The 19756-nt window shown below is 43.6% G+C and overlaps 1 protein-coding gene across 3 annotated transcripts in view; it reads right to left on the reverse strand.

Moving 5' to 3' along the window:
• Positions 1-19756, reverse strand: part of LOC308192977 (uncharacterized protein) — a 238540-nt gene that overhangs the window by 126796 nt on the left and 91988 nt on the right. The window contains exon 4 of one of the 3 annotated variants that reach the window (XM_080587102.1): positions 320-18254. The exons of 1 other annotated variant lie outside the window; for it this stretch is intronic. In XM_080587102.1, the coding sequence (XP_080443228.1) occupies positions 18186-18254 (69 nt within the window). In that variant the 3' untranslated portion in view covers positions 320-18185. Of the gene's footprint in view, positions 1-319; positions 19356-19756 lie in introns of those variants that run through there. One more of the 3 variants, XM_080587100.1, reaches the window with a different exon arrangement.

Below are 19756 nucleotides of genomic sequence, written 5' to 3' on the forward strand. Positions count from 1 at the left end.
ATGATGCAGAAAAATATTTTAAGAGCTCAAAAGTTGTTGCAAACGCTGTCACTCTGGCTGGCTCCACACTGAAAAGCTATTGCTGGCTCTGTCTGCCAGCACTAAGTATTACAGAACTCGCAGTACGTTAAGTCGAGACCACCCAATGATACGAAATCCACATCTACAACACCAGCTTCGGTGAGAGCTTTAACATCATATCATGCACAAAGGGAGTGAGAAGGATAACATTTTCCTTTTTCAAATGTAAAATATTGTTACTCATTTCCTTTTTGATAGCAGCCCAACACAAGCAAATCAAACAGGTGTGGTACGATGCTTAACAGTGGACCAGCCGCAGAAGGAACCCTACTGATACAGTAACATCAGCCATGGCAAGGTACATATATGTATTAAAAAAGGCAAAACCTAATATGTAGTAATCATCTTTTAGTTTGTGCTGACATTTTAAGCACCTTTTTTTGAAGTGTACAAGAGTTGACACAAAGGACCTTGAAGGTTGAACGTAGGAAGCGACATTTGCATAATCAAAACATTTTTTTTGTGCTAAGAATTGCAGTGAACTTTCTCTTAACAAGGTCCTCAAGGGACCTTCCAAGGGATTCCTGGAGACAGCACCCATTCCTTCTCTCTTCTCCCTGCCTCACTGCTTCATTTTCCTACCATGCCTTCCTCGGCCTCTCCCAGCCCGCAGAGGAGCCCTCCAATCCTCCGGCACTTTCCAGTGACCTTTCAAGGATCGCCCCAGCGGTCTCCAGAGCTTGGTTCGCAGGCTTCACTGCTCCAAGTTTCCCAAGCTACAGCAATCACAGGGCACGATCTCATCTGCCACATTTCATCGCAAAACAATGAGCATTAACACTTTCATGAGCTTTTATGCATTATGCTTTTGCAAAAGGGTACACCGCAACAGCGGGGCACTCTGAGACAAGGCAAGAGGGGCAAACACGGGATTTGATGATCTACGTCGGCAACGAACAAAACTCCCAGATCCTTCTGGGGGAAAAAAAGCCCAGAAAATATCAAAATGCTAAATGAAGTCATTTGCCTTGTATTGCATTCACCAAACCTGGACTTTTTCAGGACACAAGAGACACAGGTTTCAGAGGCACACCAGCTGCTTCGTTGACAAAGCCGTGTTGTTAGCTGCAGGGAGAATAATCACAGGAACCCAACAGATCATAACTCCCATGATAGGGGATGAAGTGGGGGTGGGAGGGAGAAGCAATTTTCTCGGCTAACCTTGTCCCAGGCCTTTAAGGGCTTAATAAGATCATAACCAACACCTTGAATTATATCCTGAAATAAACAGGTAGCCAGAACAGAACACAAAGCTCAAGATTTATGGGCTAATAGTAGGTGACCTTCAAGAGAAAGGTTGCTACAGGCTATACTCACTCAAGTCCTTTGCTCGAGCGGCCCCAAGCACGGAGCGCTAACCCCGAGGTGATGAAGGCGTGGAGCACATGCATCACTGGGAAGCCATCTCCGCTTCCAGAACAACCATAAATGAAAGAAATAGTACCAGGAGGATTGGAACTAATGAAGTCTGGTTTCTTTCTTATTTGGTTCTTGTGGTTGATTGACTTCTGTGTCTACGACAGCATTGAAGTCTGACTGAAGGCTTTCTGGCAGCAGGAGTATTATGAGATTCCTTCCTGTGTGGATTCTCTGGTGTTAAATAACATATGAACTCACACTGAAACCATGCTTTCAATAAACGCTCCAACAGTGCCTCTCTTCCCTATCCAGCTTCTTACTTTCCCCAACATTGTGGGAACTTGGTTACCTTTGAGCTTAAAACTCTTCTTTTATATGGGTGTAAAATGAACAACACTAGAGTTTTATACAAAGTGAGATAACGGGGGCACACAGACATCACAGAGTACAGGTAATCTTCATTCTCCTTCAAAGCTAAACTAAGATGATGACTGGATACATGGGAAAGATTTACATTCAGTGGCAGTGAGGGGAGCCAACTATGATGTTTTCTGAAGAGAGTAACAAGTTCATCTTTTAGACTCTTGTGAGTGACCAAGAGACACCAGACCCAAAGACAGATGATGGATTGTGGAAATATCATGAGCCAAAGGCAACGCAAAAAATTTGTTACGATGACCAAGCAAGACTTCCAATTGCCTGTGCAGAACTGAAGTACCTGCCTCGTGGCAGTCTGTGCAAGGCTAGTGAACAGATGCTAACGTTTCATTACTTCAGTGGGTTTCAACAACCCATGTTAGCAAACAGACTCAGACAAGGGTCATAAATGAACTTCCCAGCCCCCTCAGGCAGTGCCCAGAGCCATGTCAGGAATGGGGCACAAGAAGTATCAGGGCAGAGCAAAGAATTTGTGGTTTTCAGTTCTGTGATGAAGAACATCCTTCTAGTTTCCAGTCCCAGCTGTCTGCCACCTTTATTGAATAGGAGGGAAAGAAGAAGGCAAAAGGCATGCTGCAGACTAGGAAATGCTGGGCCAGACTGCTTCTCCCAGTGCTACTGAGCAGTATGCATCGGTGGCAGCAGCCTTTTCAGCAGTGCTGAGCTGAACCACAAACCTCTCAGCTCAGTTACAATCATGGACTTTACACAGAGCTAGGAGACAAGCTGCTCAATCCCAATCCCACTCTCCTTCTGCCTCGAGTCATCTGCAGATGTATCAGTCCCGAATGCCACTACGTGAAATCTCCATCAACTTTTCTGAAAAAGAAAAAAAGCTCAGGATCCAGCACCACGTTTTAAGAAACTGTGAGTAAATCCAGGGGTGCAGGGAGAAAAGCAACAGACATTGGTTAGGCAAGTGACTGAGTTTTATTTAATCTCAAACCTGTGCCGTAAGAAAGATGAAACAGCCTGTTCTGTGTTGCAATTAATCCCAAAGGTTAATTTTGTTGCAGGCACGCTGTAAACAAAAGGGATATTTATTTCAGAGCCCAAGTACATCGCGACAGTGGGAACGCAAAGGGAAGGGCAGTTTGCACTGAGGATTAAGAGAAGGCTGCAAGACCCGGCGAAGCCAGCGCTGACAGATTCGCTTATTAAAAAGTGTAGCCTTGTGGAAGGGCTGCCATTGACGGCTCTGACACGGCTAAACTTCAGAAAAGCAGGCACAATTGGAAGACTGTGCTGTGGCAGGGACAGTGGGCTAAGGGGCACTTCTAATTTGTCAAAGTTGTATCTAATTCCACAGAACAAAGTTCGCAAAGAGAGATGAGCAGAATCCACAAATTATTGCTCATTCACCAAGCCCTGATGGAAAGATAGGCCAGCGCACAGATCGGGCTTTGTAGAGTAACCTGAGCCGCTCCAATCAACTTTGGATAATTCTGCCTTGTGGGCATAACAGTTTTCCTTGTTCCTTCTTTAATAGGATTATTCCTCGCAATATTAAAAAGATAACATCAGTGTCTTTCAGTGTTCCCATAAACTATTTCTAGGTATATGAGCGGATGCTTCAGGTGGTTTTGTTACTATTTCTGACATATATTTATGAGACGTAAAGATCTAAGAGAAGAATTTGATTCAAGTCTGACATTTGTTCTGTAAATAAACTAAAATCTCAAACTTCCTTTTAAGAAACAGAGATAGTTAAAGCTGATACAGTAAGAGCAAAGAAGAAGAAAAATTACCATATTGAGCATGACTGCGAGCCACTCCCTAAATTCATTCTACTTGCTTAGTCCTACAGCAATCCAGCTATGTTTGCAGTTGTAAGAGTTTTCCGTTTACACCAATGGATGGTGGATCAGGTGTTCAAACAGCAAATTCTCAGGCAAGAGAAGTAGTTAATGCATATAAATAAATGATTCCCCCAAATCAAAACAGAGGACATAGTATATGCTGTCACAGCTTAATGGCATTTTCAGAAGAACGAACACAAACGCCTTCACCTTTCTTTTCCTCTCCGAGGAAGAAGGAGAATTTATTATTATAAAATTCGCAATATCGTACTACATATTCATTTAGGGCTGAGCTCACTTCTGTCCTTATTTCAATGCAGCAGTCTACTGGTACTTTATGGAGGTAACACTGAACAGCATCAGTATGAATTCAATGAACTCAGCAACCAAAATCTGCACCTGCTTTGAAATCTTCAAAATCGGAATGGTTTGCAGCTACCTGACACTTTCACGAAATTAAGTGCTAGAGAGTTTAAAAAAAAAAAAAAAAGAAAAAATAACTTTGCCCTAAGAGACTCTGTCTGGAGTGGTTTCAATTTATAAGGTACGCTATTTGAATGAGCTAATGCATTATTCTTCACCTCATTTAAAGCCAAGCAACAGTGAGATGCCCATTTAACTTTGAATTTGTCTACACCTGGATCTCATACAGATTAATCTAACACAAATCTGGTGGTAGAAAATTACTGCTTACTGGGAGGCAGAACAAGTTTTGTCTGGCAATATGTTTCAGATCCCAGTGCTATTTACAGGTTTTCAGCAGCCTCAGAGGGCCCTGTATTCTCCCTACATCAAACAGACCACGGGCTGGATTCCTGGGATGCTATCCCCATGAGGATGACATATCAGCCTCTGCTTAATGCTATGATTGTGCTTAAAGGTGGTGCCCACATTTTGAAGTGTGACTAGTAATGTCAGGTGTCTCTTCACAGGCCCTTCAGCTTCGGATATTTCAAAGATATCTGAATTTCACTGTATATCACGCAACCAGTCTCACTTACGGAGCACCCACTGAACAACCTATAATTTAAGGGGACCAGATAAATCATAAATAAATGCATGTACACACACATTTCTTAAAAACAAAACAATAACAAAACTACAATGCCAGGAAGCCTCTGATAAAGTAACACAGCCTGTTTCACCTCTAAAATTGACCTCCCCCAAAACACACTCAATAAATTATTAAATTATTACTAGGTACACTTTTAGAGAGGCTCCAACCTCAGCCAAGCCTTATACACACACACACCCCAACAAACTCCTGCTGTCTGAGAGGCAAGGACAGCCCTGCTCCTTTCCTCTACCACGAGACAATATATGGATCATGGTGCTGCCTTCCTTTCTTTCTCTTCACTAAAGTGCCAGGGAAAATGAGGCTATAAATCTGTTTGGGTTTTGTTTATTTTTAATAAATACATGAATTTTAAGGCCAGACAGAACCATTTATCATCCAGATAATCATTTGACCTTCCCTCTAATGTAGACCAAAGAATCCACCTCAGGGACTTCTCTCATTCAGAAAGTCGTCATTTGAATATTCAATCTATCACATCTCTTGGGAAATTTTTCCACCGATGATTTAGCTTCGCTACTAAAAATGTGCATCTTTTCTTTAGCCTAAATTTATCTATTTTATACATCCAACTGTTTGGACCATGCCATACCGCTTTCTGCTAAATCAATGACTTTTATTGCGGGATACTGGGGGGGATACTGGGGACCAGGGACCACAACACAGCCACTTGGAGGCTTCCTCCTACGGAGGTGTGTGTGAACTCCTGAACTCCCCCTTGAATCAGATCACGCATTCTGCTCAACACATTACGAAACAACAAATGAAGCAGGTGAATTGGTTTTCCAAGGAATGAAGGCTCAGAACATCATCGCACGTAACTTCTTTCCCCTCCCCACCTTCCTTGCACTTTTTACAGGTTTGACTAAAACAACTCTATTCTTAATTGTGAAGATAATTAACCTTGTATTTCACCCTTTGGCACTTCATTGCTTGCACTCTTTGACTTGTCCCATGAGACAGCATCCTGAAAACATCGAGCACAATTCTCCATTGCACGTCAGTGCAGTTTTGGTGGAGATGACTGAGGACGTGGCTTGGGGCAGCTGAGGATCCTTTGGACTTCTGAGCACACTCACTATAGAGCAAGACTGCCATTTGTGCAGGCTGGCACAAACCATCAACTACCAGACTTTTCAAAGTGTAAGTACAGGGAAATGAAGATCAGCACACCTTTTAAGGTTGTCCCTCCGTCCAGAGTCTGGATATAAAAATCCAGATGTTTGCTGCTGTACCTATGCACTTGAGAGCAGCCAGTACACTGAGTGCCTCCCGCAGGGCGCAGCCACTATCTGTTCACCACTCATGCATGCTGGCAGGTGGCAGGTACACTGCTCTATGTGTTTGGCTACATGGCAAAGCCCTTCTGGTAGAACTGCACTTACGAGGCCTCCAACCACCAGAAGAAAATTTGTCAGGCAGTGACTTGCTCCAACCAGTTCTCAAGAAACTTTCTGAAGGCAGCTCAGAGGTTATCAGTTGCGAGAGCAGGGTACAAGCTACGTAGCATCTCCTTAAATAAAAGGAGGAAATGAGAGGTTTTCACTTTAGGCTGATTCGAGTCTCAAGCAGGATTCGAGAGCTTAGCCACAACCTGTCCATATTTAAATAAGATTTTCATTTTCTCTCAAACTCTTTCCATAACTCCTAGGATCTTTTCAGAGAAGCCTTTCATGCCCTGGAGTGACCAAAAGCTAAGCCTTCCGGGAGATGGGTTCAATCCCACATCCATATCACATTTTTAGGTGTGGGGAAGCTGCTGATTACAGCAATGGTTTTGGTATTGTTACGTCCTTTGTCCTCACCCCCATTAAGCTGCATTAAAAAAAAAAAAGCTCGTTAGTTTTTGTTTATAAATACACATTTTTGGCACACTGATTTTCAAGTTTTCAGAGTTTTATGGGTTTTTTTTGTTTGTTTGTTTGTTTTCTGCAGCAAAGCTGAGGTTTGCTTTAGGTTTATTGTCTGTACTGCTTGTTAATCATTTGCAACCAAAACTTTTCATTAACTTTCCATTAACTATCATATTGCCCTTACAGTTTTTCAAAAAATCATTTTTTCATTACAGCTGCTTGAAAACCTGGCTGTTCTTCCGCTTTTACGTATGTAAACTACACAGACTGCCTCGAAAAGTGACCTCGATCTGCAAAAAATCCTATTTTCAATTTCAGCAAATGTTCCCAAGCATAGTCACAAGCCCTTTAATACTGCTTAAGGAATTTTGCTGTTTTGCTGCAACACATCTACAAAGAACAGCCATGCCATATTGATCTCTCAGACACCCATATCCCATGGGGCTTAAGTACCAGGAATGAAACCTTCAACCTCATTCTGTATTCAAATGAAACAGGAAAAGAGAGCACAGGGGCAGCAGATGAACTCAGCCCACATGTGCAAAACCACACAATGCTGTGTTATTCCACTTTGGGTGTGGGTTTGGTTTGGTTTGTTGTTGTTTTTGTTTTCTTTCCAGGATGCAAGTAACTATGTTATCTGTCTCTCCTCCAACTTACTTTTTGCAAGAGCCACAAAAATGAAAATATTTTCTGTACTTTTGTTTCACAAATGACTTCTTGTTAAAAAAAAATAAATTATAATTGCTCTGTGATAAAACCAAATTGATTTCTAATGTCCAAAATACTTCAGGTATTTTTAAAGCATTTTCTGAAAGCCTATTTTTTCCTGCTGCAAAAGGAAACACTTAAACGAAGACCAAAATGAGAAAGTCTCAACTGAGTAGGAGCAAGTGAGGGGGTTGTTTCCACTGAAGGATGGGGGCCATCTCTTCTGATCCAACAAACTGTTGGATCTGGGTAGAAGCATCACTGATGTCACGGTGTCTGCACCTAGCTGGAAAGAGCGCGGTCAGCTGCCCATGTTGCTGCCAAGAGACTGACAGCTCCCACCCTGCACCCTGTGCAGAGTTACTGGAGCTACTCACTCGTAGCTCAGGAGTGGCAGGGCCACGTTCATGTGGCACTTGGCCAGAACTTGTAAGCCATATGTCTCAGCAAAATTAACTACCACATCCACAGCACTTTACAGCGGTACTGCTTTTGCTTTGGAGCGATCTGCTAGCTCAGGAGTCTGCTTTCCATTACCCAGCATAGACATGCCCAGTGGGAAAAACAGAACTCTTCAAGGTGAAGAAGATGCCTTCTACGAAAACTGAAAAGCACCAGGTGCTTCCTTGGGTTCTGTGAAAGCAATCAAGTAGGAAAATGAATGAATCGTATTAAAGGTGCTGAAAATGTTACACTAGAAGACAAATCTCTGCTCTCTCTGCTCTCTCTTTGCACCATGAGCACCTCCAAGAAATTTCTGTGTTGTAGCTCAAGCGCAGAGACATCCTTTTTCTTTTAAGCACCATCCGCTTCAGAGAGAAGAATGAGGAATTCTGACATTTCTTGAAGACTCAGCAGCACTAGACAAAAGGGATGGTGATACAGAGAGACATTTATGGAAGTCACTGGTACAATCATAATTTCATAGGCTGGCTTCAAAAGCTCTTTTTGGGCAGACTTAAAGGGCCCACCGAGTCCTCTCATAGGCTTTTACACAAAGAAACTCATCAGTTTGCTAGCATTGGAGGGAAATTAGAGCCCATATTGCTTCTGCTGAAATTTCTTTATAAACAGTTGTTGCCCATTTATTTATTGGTCTTTTGGAATTGACTTGGGAAATGCAGACCCTTGGGAGAGTTCACAATGAGGTAGGAAGCATAGCAGCAGTAAGCATGGTAGTTTTTTAACATTATACGCAATATTTTCTTGATTTGAAGAGAATTCTGATTTTATGAGGGCTAGCCTTGTTTTTCCTCACGCTGAATAAAGTCATTTCAATGTGGAAATTTCTTTTTTATGCCTCTCCGCTACTTAATATGCATTAAATAGCTGTACTCTATGGTTTCTGATGAAAGAGAAGTCAAACATCATCTTAACACTTCTCAGCCAATATTGCTGCCATTGGAACAGAGCCCGAGCCTCTCACCTCTGCTCTCCTAAATAAACCTTGCTTCATGCATTAGGCGTTATGCAAAAGAGGCAGGAGCAAAGTCTCCTCGAGGTCACCAACATTACTCAGCAGAAAGAGGATTACTTGAAGAAGTGCTACACCGTGGAAGCCTCGACTCTTAATCCATGCACAATGCCAGATTCATCGATTGAAGGCTGGAAGCATTTCATGTTGAAGATGAACACCGCACGCTGGGGATGGCTCAGCAAGCAGGTGTCTTTTTGCACAGTAGACAAGATGCGAGGCCTAAAAATCTCAGCTTCCACTTCAAGTAAAATAAAGCTTTTTGGCCTCTCAACTGCAAAAACTTGTAGCCTGAGCAGACACACAACTAACTTCACAGACATGATGGGCCCATAGGAGAGGTAAATCTGCTGGGAGCTGTGAGAGGTAGGAACTTACCGTGCTGCTGCGTTACCTCTAAAACCTAATTGTGCCCCTTTACGTGCCACTGTGGTCAACTCTCATTGCTGATGAAGTCCCTCAAAGGAGGAAAGACATCACTGCTCAGATTTGCACAGCCTGCCATCAGAAGCAGATCACTACAGTATTGACATAGCAGAACTTGGCAGAACACAGCTGCTTTTGCCCTCACAGGTTCCCAGCTCCACACACAGGGCAGGGTGGCATTTGCGTGATAATACAGAGGCAAATAACATCCTTGATTAAAAGAACTTCACTGCCTCCATTCAAAAAAAGACATAACCTGACCCTCCCAGCTCCCATCTAATCAAGGAAGTCACCCAGGAGCAGAGGAATTTCTCATCCCTTAGAGTTATCCATGTTCTTGCAATGCAGAGGTCAGGCTGAGGCTTCACCCCACTGCGACCAGAGCAAAAAGCAGCTGCCAGCTTATTTTGGCGGTATTTCTCCGAAAGACTGTGCACTACCTTGTGACCTACAGCTCATGTCTGCTGTGTCAGTTCTGAACTCAGGAGGCTTCCATCCTGCCAAATGCCGCTGTCACCCTCCTTCATTAGTGCAGGGACAGTGATTACCTGAAGTGCTGGCTCTGACGACTAGGCTCGTGGATTTCTTTGGTGGGAGCAGCCCGAGGTGAGCTCAGGTTCCTCCCCATTTTCTTCTTCAGGACAAGCACCAGCTCTTCTTCGGTATCTGAATGGCCATTACATTTCTGGGGCTGAGATCTCAGTTGGGTCCTTAGATATTTTAGTAATACAAATAAAGTATGTGAGTAGTGTGTGGTACTCTACAGATCGTTGTGGGTTTTGTTGTTGTTTTTTAAAAATATGTAACACGAACATGATGAATGAGGCTTGTATTATATAGGATAAATACACATATGAATTTACCATTTCATCACACATCTCTACTGTAACTATTAAACACAGCTGCTGTGAACATTTCCTATTGCCTTGCAGTATTTTGCAGTAAATCAAAGTAATCTGCATTACAGTACAAGGTTTCACTGCAATCGCAAGGAATTTTTCAATTGCTTCTCTTGCATTTCAACTGAGATCATTTAGCTGAAGTTATGAAACACGCATTAGCGATTAATGCTTCCAAGATTCCACATTACTGTCAAATCACTAATACATTACCTTTCATAATCTAATTTGTTCACACACTAAAATACACAGAACATGCAGAGCTTAGCAAATGGCCTTCTAAAATGTCACTTTTTTTTTTTTTTGAATTATTCCTTAAAGGGAAAAGTAACACCCCTGCAAGCATCTAGAAAATTGTATCACTGCCCTCTGCTTTCGGCAACCTTCTTTCTGCCTTCTGTGCATCAGCTTCAGGGCCTGACAAGGCACAGAGCTGTGCACACTTTGCTCCGGTGAGACATCGTGAAACTTCCCCAGGCACTGACTGTGCCAACAGCATCCCCCACGGTGAAGCATGGAGAAATCTTAACAGACAGAACCAGTACACCAGGCATAAAAGGGCTGATCAGAACTGCCATACACCCCAAGTATTTCCTCTGACTTTTGGAGGGAAAAAGAAAAACCATCAGATGGTTCCTACCCTGCTTACACAGCAGTCAGCATTTCCAGTTTAAACTATGATACCTTTCGGTGTGCCAGGGTTCGGGCTATTGAACCGTTAGGAAGAAGGTGGATTGGGGAAGAGAATAGGATTTATTTAAAAAACTAAACATACGCACGCGTGCCCTGTGGAGCAAGCATTTAGGAAGCACTGGAAGAAAAGAGGTACGTGTCACAAACCAAGGCTGTCCTATTAAAAAAGTGCACAGCAGTACTACACAGTATGAAAAAAGCGAGAGAGCAGAGGTAAAAATTCAGGAAGAGCTGAGTTTTCAGCAGAATCAGAACTGCCCCTCTGAACCCATCATAACAGCTGATATTTCTTCATCGACTGGCCAAGGAAGAAAAAAAAACTGGGTTATGAAGTTGGCTGTAAAGAGGAGAAGGAGAGGAAGGGATGACCAAGCAGGCACTTCAGACATCCTCCTCCTCACGTCTCAGCTGCACGGAGGCAGGTGCGTCCTGGGCAGCTCTGGGAGCACAGAGGAGGGATGTCTGCTAGATGCATCAGGTTTGCTGGGACAAAGGAGACCCAGTAATGAGAAACGCGTTGACACCCACATAAGAGACATGAGAAACGAGCAGAAGACGGAAATAAGGTGGGATGAAGAATAGAGAGGAGGGAAAAGTATACGTATTGATCTAGAATGGAACAGGGAGAAAAAACAACCAGCCATTGTTGTTTGAAAGGGAAAGAAGGCCTGGGTATTCACAAGGAGATGGGCTGATGTAATAAAATGGTGGCAAAAGTGGTTACAGAAGATGAAATGAAGTACAGAGCTTGGGAATCGGAGGTTAACAGGGGCTCATGACTAACACAAAGCAAATTGCACAGACAAAGCATTTTCTCTCATCCAGCAGAGTTTTGATCAGCACTCTTATGTGTCCCCAGACAAGCAAAGATCTGCAGTCATCCTCAGCATAAAAAAAAAATAAAAATTAAAGCCACATTTGTGTAAAAGCTCTGACATAATTTGGTGAAAGCTCAAACCCTCTGCTTGAAATGCTCAAAGGTCTCCCAAAACCTCAGTGTCCTTAAGATCCTTCCCCCACCTTCTCTCTCCAGACAAAGTGCATGAGCAGTCCCAGCTCTTCCCAGGTCCTGCTGCTGACACCCGGGGATCAGCTTTCAGCCTGTGCTCAGAGAACAAAGTTAAGGGATGGCATTGCAGCAGCCCAGGCTGTACTGGCTTTGGGAAATCTGGGAGGGCATAGCTGGAGACACGCCACTGACTGGCACACGGGGCTGCCATACCCGAATTCGGAACTCTATGCATGAACAGGGGGGACATGCCTGTCTCTTCTATGAAATAGAGGTAAAGCCCTTGATGCCACTGCCCGCCGGCTTTTAGAGGCTCTTTATACACCTTTGGTGACTGAACGAGTGAAGCCAGACTTCTAGGTACAGATCGCTCGCTGTACATGGTACTCAATACAAAATCTTGCGCAGGAAGTTGGTCTTGAGCATGTAAGATTGCAACAGAGCTAAAAATAATAATAATAAAAAAAAAATTGGCTATATTCCTGCCTCTGCCACAGGCTGTTTTGACCTCGGCTCTCACCACCCACACAAGAAACAAGGTTTGACACCGCTCTGAAAACACAGCCATCGCTGCCGGGGCAGTGCTCTGACACTACGCTGCCGTGGTGCAATGGGATGGTTGGTTGGTTGTTTTTTTGTGTTTTGTTGTGTGTGTGTTTTTTTTAACTGACTATTAAAGCTGTACATTCATATGGCATGTTTCATCACAGTGTAATTGCTTCATTTCTGTTAACAGTTCAGCCTGATCCAAGAGATGACTGCACTCAGCTGCTCTCGCAGCCCTGGCATGCTGCGGTGGCCTCTCTCCATGCATCGCCCAGCGTCCTCCCGCTAACGCGGCTCATCGCTTCAGCTGGTTCAAGTAGCAAGCATGAGATGGAGCCCCCAACACCCCTCATCTTCGTGCCTGCTCACCTTCAGTCTGTAATTGAACAGAAGGACTATAGATGACTCCTTAAATGACAAGTAGACAACATACAGCACAGAGAGACCTGCCCAGGCTGTCGGCTGGTGGGGATCGCTGCATACGGTGGCAGAACTGCGTGTAGGGTTGGGTCCTCGATCCTCTGCTTAATGGCTTCACTCGGTCTTTGACCTCAGCAGTACTGAGCACAAATAAAACCTGCACTAAAGACGGTGAAATATGGTGCCAAACTGACATCGCTGCAGGACAGCGAGGTAAATGACAGCAAGGGATAACACAAGACAGCCTGTAGGAAATAAGCAACTGTCAGCACTCATACGAGTGATAAAGATATATATTTTTAAGTGTGTATTTACACAATCTCAGATATCAGAAGCTGGAGCTAGCCACATCATGCTGGCTTCACAGTTGCTACAAGGGGGGAAAAAAAAAAAAACAAAATATTATTTCTTACAGAGAGGAGGCAGCAGTATAAAAATACACAGCCTTTTATTAGCTGCATCACCCTTGCTGTATCCCTGACCTAGGGATATTTGTACCTAATGTTTTCAGGGAGATAATTTTCACAGCATACCTCAGCTTCTTAGAATGCTCTCGGAGAGCAAAGTCAATCCTAGGTCACTATTCCAGTGTAGTTTCCTTTGTACTAAATCCTACTTTCAAGAAAATTCTCGCCATGGTTCAGTGGTATTTAACCTATCATATAATATCCAGGTTTACTGTGTTAGAAGAAGCAGAACAGTATTAAGCTTTTCCCACAAGCCTGTGATTGCATTTGACCCAGTAACCTGTATTAGATTAACATTTATTCTACAACTCCACAGCAAGCCTTGGACCTGGCTGAGCAGCAGTTTATAGAGGACACTAACCATTTTTACAAGTGGAGCAGGAAAAGGGAATTGAATCTGAGGGAGTAATTCCAAGCAAGTATGTTGCCGCAGCGGTTAAATTGTTTATACGAGGAGTTGGGGAATTACATCTGACTGACCTCTCTTTTTATCTGCTTAAAAGACAAAGTGCAGGTCTCCATGGCAAGTGCTAACTCCTGGGGAATGCAGTATAAAAATGCATCATGGCAATAGAGCCTCAATACCCACCAAGGAGGGAGACCTTCAAAGGAATGTAAGCAAGTTAAATTCACCAGGATTAGAAAGGTTTTCACGTTAGTCAGCCTACGAGCAGGTTCATAAGCATTCCTCCTAGACTTGCCAGACAAGTTGGGAGTGCAAGGTGGGGGGACAGGGGAGAGCATGTTGCTTTTTATTTATTTATTTTGCTTTGCATTAACCTTAACCTCATGCTAGTTTAGCCAGAATAGGATTGTTACTGTCAGCATTTAGAATAGAGAGGGCCAAATACTGCGCTCCATTGACTGATTAAATCCTCCGAGGACTTGAGTTCATACAGTTGAAACTGCTTCTAAACACTATTGAAAACAGGCTGTGTCTTAAAAAAAAAAAAAATCTGGCAGGAAAAGCACTAGGGCAGGTTAAGCTACAGCAGGAAATACACAGGTCCCTTCCATTTATGAACTCGGAGGGTCAGATGCTGGGCAGAAGAACTAGCATGACCAAACTTCATTGCACATGAAGCTCCCAACATACTTAAACATATTCTGCTTATTATCACCTTCATCTCATCTGCCTGTTATTCCACCAGTGCTACACAATTAGTAGTTGTGTTAAAAAAAAAAAAAAAGTCACATTAGGAAAGGAATCAAGTGGATTTCCAATTACAACCCATTTCTCCAAGTCAAAAAACACTCAGCTGCTTGCAAAATGAAGTTTTCTCCCTGAAAATAGTGATGTATCTCAAGTGGTATAAACTCAGTCTGGGGTTTCAAAGGTTCAGCACTTAAAAATGAGACAAGAGGAGGGATGGGAAAAGAAAACCATCATCACCAGAATTTGCATTCAGGGGTGGCTTATAGATGCAATGAATGAACCCAACAAGGGGAATATATAAATAAAACCCCATATTCAGAAGTTCTAGCAAGCTAGACAAGAAGCTCAAAGAAACTGTGCCATCCATCACATCCCCTCATCTGCTGAAGACAAGTTTTCAGCTTGTGCAGGCTGCTTTGACTCACGTCGTTCTACTGCTTTGCAGCAAGGAGAAACTGCTGAGGGAGATCCTGTGAACAGACAGTGGTGAGCTTGTCTGGAGTCAGACTTGGTAGGATGTCACAGGGAAAGCTCCTAGCTTGGTGTAGGTTTGTGTATTTTACACAGGACACAGACAGGCGCTCTTTGAAGTGCATAATTGTAAGTTAAAACAAATGAAATACCACTTAAAGGCAGGGAAAGGCACACGTGCTGGAACTGCACCCAAACCCTTACATCAGTTTTCTGTTCATCTAAGCCAGAGCACAAAACTTCCAGAAAGGCTGTAAATCCCAGATCCCAAGAAATTCAAAAAGGATATAAATTGTGACCTGTTTATGGGATATTTACCTCTGGTTGGTACGGCTGTTTAGGCTCAGCAGCACTGAGTTACTCTGACCCTATTCCATTCAGGAATCAGCCCAATTAAAGGCTGATGAAACTGTCTCTTTACACCGCAATCGATAGGTGTGATTCAGCAGCTGTCGGGGCCATGCTGTAACTTGGCACCGTGACAACTGTCCCTCCTGCACGGTCTCGTACCCGTATGACATCAAGGGCAGGTGGAACCTGGAGGCTTAAGCCTGTGAAGCTCCTGCTCCTTGCCCCAGAGAAATCGAGGATTTGGCCTGGGCTTTTCAAACTGCTTCACTCAGAACAAGGGAAGGGAAGAGGAGGGGGAAGAGGGGATTGGGAAAAAAGCAACGCCTAAGTGCACCTGGGCGCTGCTTCTAAAGGCGGTAATGAAACAGGCCTAGGTCTTGGATCAGAGTGGAATCTGCCCTCCGGATGCCACCTACAAACAGGCTCGAGCACATTGATGAAACTGTTCAGCTGAAGCGATTCCTGTCAATACGATGAGCGCTGGCTGGAAAGAACAGGCTATACAAATGCCCTACTTTAAAGCCTCCGCGCGAGGAGGAGAAAACAAAATATTTTTAAACAACAAAACCAGACAGTCAATCCTACGCAGTCTCCCTCCTTCCCTCAAAATAATCTCATCTTGCTCTCCCTCTTCCCATGCCTGGCACTCAGCACAGGTCAGCCTCCGTGGGCAGACGCGAGTGGAGGGAGCTGGTTTTAGGGAGCTATGTGGGGTTTGCATCCTTGCTTCTGCTTGGGCGCAGGACAGCTCTCAGGCCTTCTCCGCCTTCAGCTGCTTTCCATTTTTCACTGAGCAGCAACATTTGTCTGGACGCTGTAGAAAAGTGACTTTCCCAAAAAAATAAATTAAAAATTATGAGGGGAAGATGACAATAGAGAAAAGCCTCGCAGAGAGGGAGCTGCCTTTTTTCCACAGTACTTCCTGCTGGGGAGATGCTGCCTAAGTGGCAAAGTGTCATTATTCTTTCGCTACATGCATTCAAGGTCTGATCCTGCCCCCTGTGAAGCTGATGCCAAACTTGCCATTGCACCACTGGGCCCGGAGTGATGGATGCATTGTGGTGGTGACGGATGCAAATCACCATCTTGGAAACGAGTGGAAGAAATTGGTTCCGATTTAGCCTGTTCAGCATTAGTGGGAGTCGTAAAGCATCAGGAGAGTGCTCCTGTATACAGTGTGGGGGATTTAAAGTTCCTGTTAGAGAAAATGTGCTCAGGTAGAGCCATTTAGCAGTAGTCAGTAGCATTAATTACCTGTGTAAGACACAATATGGCATCAATGCAGCCTTTGGATTCTGTACCCCTCATTAACTGTTTCCCCATTAACCTTGACTGGAATCGCATTCTAAGCCTAAGTAGTAAGATTTTTCTTTTTATTTGTGAGCATCCCCATTTCATCCTTGAAGCTCCTCAAATTCTTATTCATTGTAAATGGTCCTGCTTGTAATAAAGTGCTACTGGAAGTATTTACTGTTTGCTGCTTAATTTTGTCCTCATGGAAGTCGACGGATGCCAGCTCCAACAGTAGTTAATATACCTTTGAGCACATGCTGTGACCTTTCTCCAACTCATGCCTGACTTCATTCTCAGATCTCATTAAACAGGAGAAATTATCCTCTGAAAGAGCAAAACCAGAAATGTGCAGATTTGCCGCAGAGCTACAGAGGACAGCTTGATTTAAAATGCACCGTGGTAAAGGGGAGGGAAGGCGGCGGGGGGAAAGCAAGATCCTTCTCATATTCACGCTCACAGTCATATAAAAATAAAGCTGCATTAAAAAGGAGCAGCTCGGAGAGCCGCTGTGTTTGAGTTCTTTTAGCCTCATTTCTTGGATGTTTTTAGTGTTTGCTCTCACTAATGCGAGCGATCTGAATGGAGGAGCCTGGCCAGTAGGATGCCAGGAATTTTCTACTTGTGCTCTGGCTCAAACACTGCACTGTTTGGAGATGCCTCTTGCATGTTTAGCACCGGAGGGCTTAAGTTCGCATGTGGGCACAATACACTACTCATATAGCTCCCCTCTTCTCCTATTGCAGAGCTTTATTCTCTATTGTCTGCTGTGGAAGCAAACACCCAAGCAATCCTGTTTTCTAAAACCCAACCAGGCAACTCTCCAAGATTTTCCCCTTTCAGTGAGTATACAGTGGTAGCAAGACACTATTTATGCATTGTCTCCCTAAAGCCTTCTAAACCAAAATTATGGTTTAGTTGCTGAAAGTCGAGTGTGCCTTGGCTGAGATACAACTCTGGGCATTCCAGCAAAAGAAAAAAAGTTGTTCCACAGTATGCTGGCCTGAGAGAGCCCACAGGAGAACAGCGAGAGCCATCAGGGATCCAGAAAATGTGGTCTTGGGCTGGGGGGACTGGACCGGGATGGGGGGGACATGACATGGAATGCAGAGTCTACAGAAGACCACAAGGACAGGCAGTGACTGCACTGCCTGAGATAAACCAAAAGCCTGCTGCAGAGAGGAAAAAACTCTTTTCTGTGTCCTCTGAGGATAAGGCAAGAAATCAAGGGGTTAAGTTACAGCAAGGGAGATGGGGCTTGTCCTTAGGAAAGGCTTTCAAGCAGTAAGAAGAGTCCCTGCTTTGGCAAAGACCGCCTGAGGAAGGGTGTCCAATTTCTGTTCCAGGAGGTTTTTAAGAACAGGTTTGCTGCATATCTGTCAAGGAGGGTTAGATCTAGTTGATCCTGCCTTGGGGAAAGAGACAAGGCTAAATAACTTATTGTCCTTTCTAGCCTCATTTGCTGGGGCTCAATGACACATCTTGCTATACTAATACCAACCAGTAAACTAGGGAGAATTAAAAAAGCACAAGCTTCTACTAGGGCAGCCCAGTAAACTCTTTGTATACAGAAAGAGTTTAACAGCACTTAAGTTAGAAACTTATTCTACAGATCCTGACCTGGAAGTCTGGAGGAGCCTTGATCCCTGTGAACCACACTGGGCTGCTTAGACCTGAGCAGAGCTGGGTGCTGATAATCGCTCCCCAGTTTCTGATTTCAGGCCCCAGGAATAGCACTGTAAGAAAAAATGGTGCTGTCCTTAGAAGACTTCCTATACAAAGAGCAATAATTGTCACTACCTGGTACATACAAGTGTAGCTCTACCATACAAAGCACGTAAGAACAAACGTTAAAAGCTAGAAAGTCCCAGCCTAGCTGGTAGCACTTACAGCGAGCAAAAAGAAAAATCTCAGCAGCTCTGACCAAATCCCGAATCAGCATAAATTCATTAGACCACTACTAGGATGGTGTTGTCACGTTTAAGCTAAATTTACCACATGTATCCACTGCAACAGTGAGTCAGTTATTCCTCCCTGTTTGCTGAGATTTTTGGTTGTTTTGTTGTTATTGTTTTTAATCACTTTTGCACCTTGCCAAATAAAAGCAGAAAGCTTTGGAGTATTTGCCAACCACTAGTACAGGTAGGTAAACAGATCTGAACACTTGTGGTCTCCTTCATTTGAAACTTGGCCCCTGGTTTTCCAAATAACAATGCCAAGGGAATAATTTGGTATTTTTAGCTGTCTTAGAAATATCCAAGCCTTGCATTTTTAAATACAGAAGGCAAGCTTCAGATTGTGCCCTTCTGATTCCATCAGCTTTTACTTATTATTTTAAAATGGCCTTTTGGGAGTGGGTTTTTTCCTCCCCCTTTATGATTCAACCTCTGTTTTCAGCACTGCTAGATCTGTTGCCTCTCCACAGAATACCTACAAAACAGATACACTCCCTCATGTTACCTCTGAAATACAAGTTTGTGTTCAGCTGTGAAGAACATCTTTTGGGTACAAACAGCTAAATAAAGGCTGTAGCACCTCATCTTCCTTGAGATGCTTGCCACAAGAATGACCAAGTGTATTTTAATTTCCATACCATTAGGCCACTGCCAGCATTTGATCAACTTGTTCTTCTGTAACACTGGGACCTGACAGTTATACAGTTTGTACCACTTCTGGTTTTACTTAAGAGGTGAGCGCAGTTGTGAGCAGGTAACTATCTCATTATTAGAAGAATCACTGTAGTCCTGTGTCATCCTCATTGCTGCTAAGAAGAACATCCATGGAAAAAAAGGAGTATCAACATAAGAGACTTTGAAGAGAGCATATTCTAAGGAACACTGGAAAAAAAGAGCATATACACAGAATGAAAAAAAAAAAAAAAAAAGGAAGCCAGGGTTAGAAATAGCACATGAAAGTGACCTCTCTCAAGCCATCTCAAAAGAGCCAGAAAGGTGTCTCCTTGGCTCTACTTCTGTGAAGCAACAGCTACATCCAGTGGTCACTGGAGCTAATTGACACGGGGTCCTTGCCAATATCTTCAGAGACGTGGGGTTTTGGGGGTGGGGGAATGTTATAGTTTTCAATGCAACAGCTCCTGTTTCTATTCTCAGGCCTGTCCTGTCCCCACGCAGTTCTGGTTTAACTACAGACGACAGCCCTAACTACCACGACCTGCAGTAATCATGTATTCTGCTTCTAATCACTCTTTCACACAGGAAAATCAATTCTGATTTTAACA

The sequence above is a fragment of the Anser brachyrhynchus genome (assembly GCF_964034855.1).
Source record: "Anser brachyrhynchus genome assembly, chromosome: 3".
Taxonomy (NCBI): Eukaryota; Metazoa; Chordata; class Aves; order Anseriformes; family Anatidae; genus Anser; species Anser brachyrhynchus.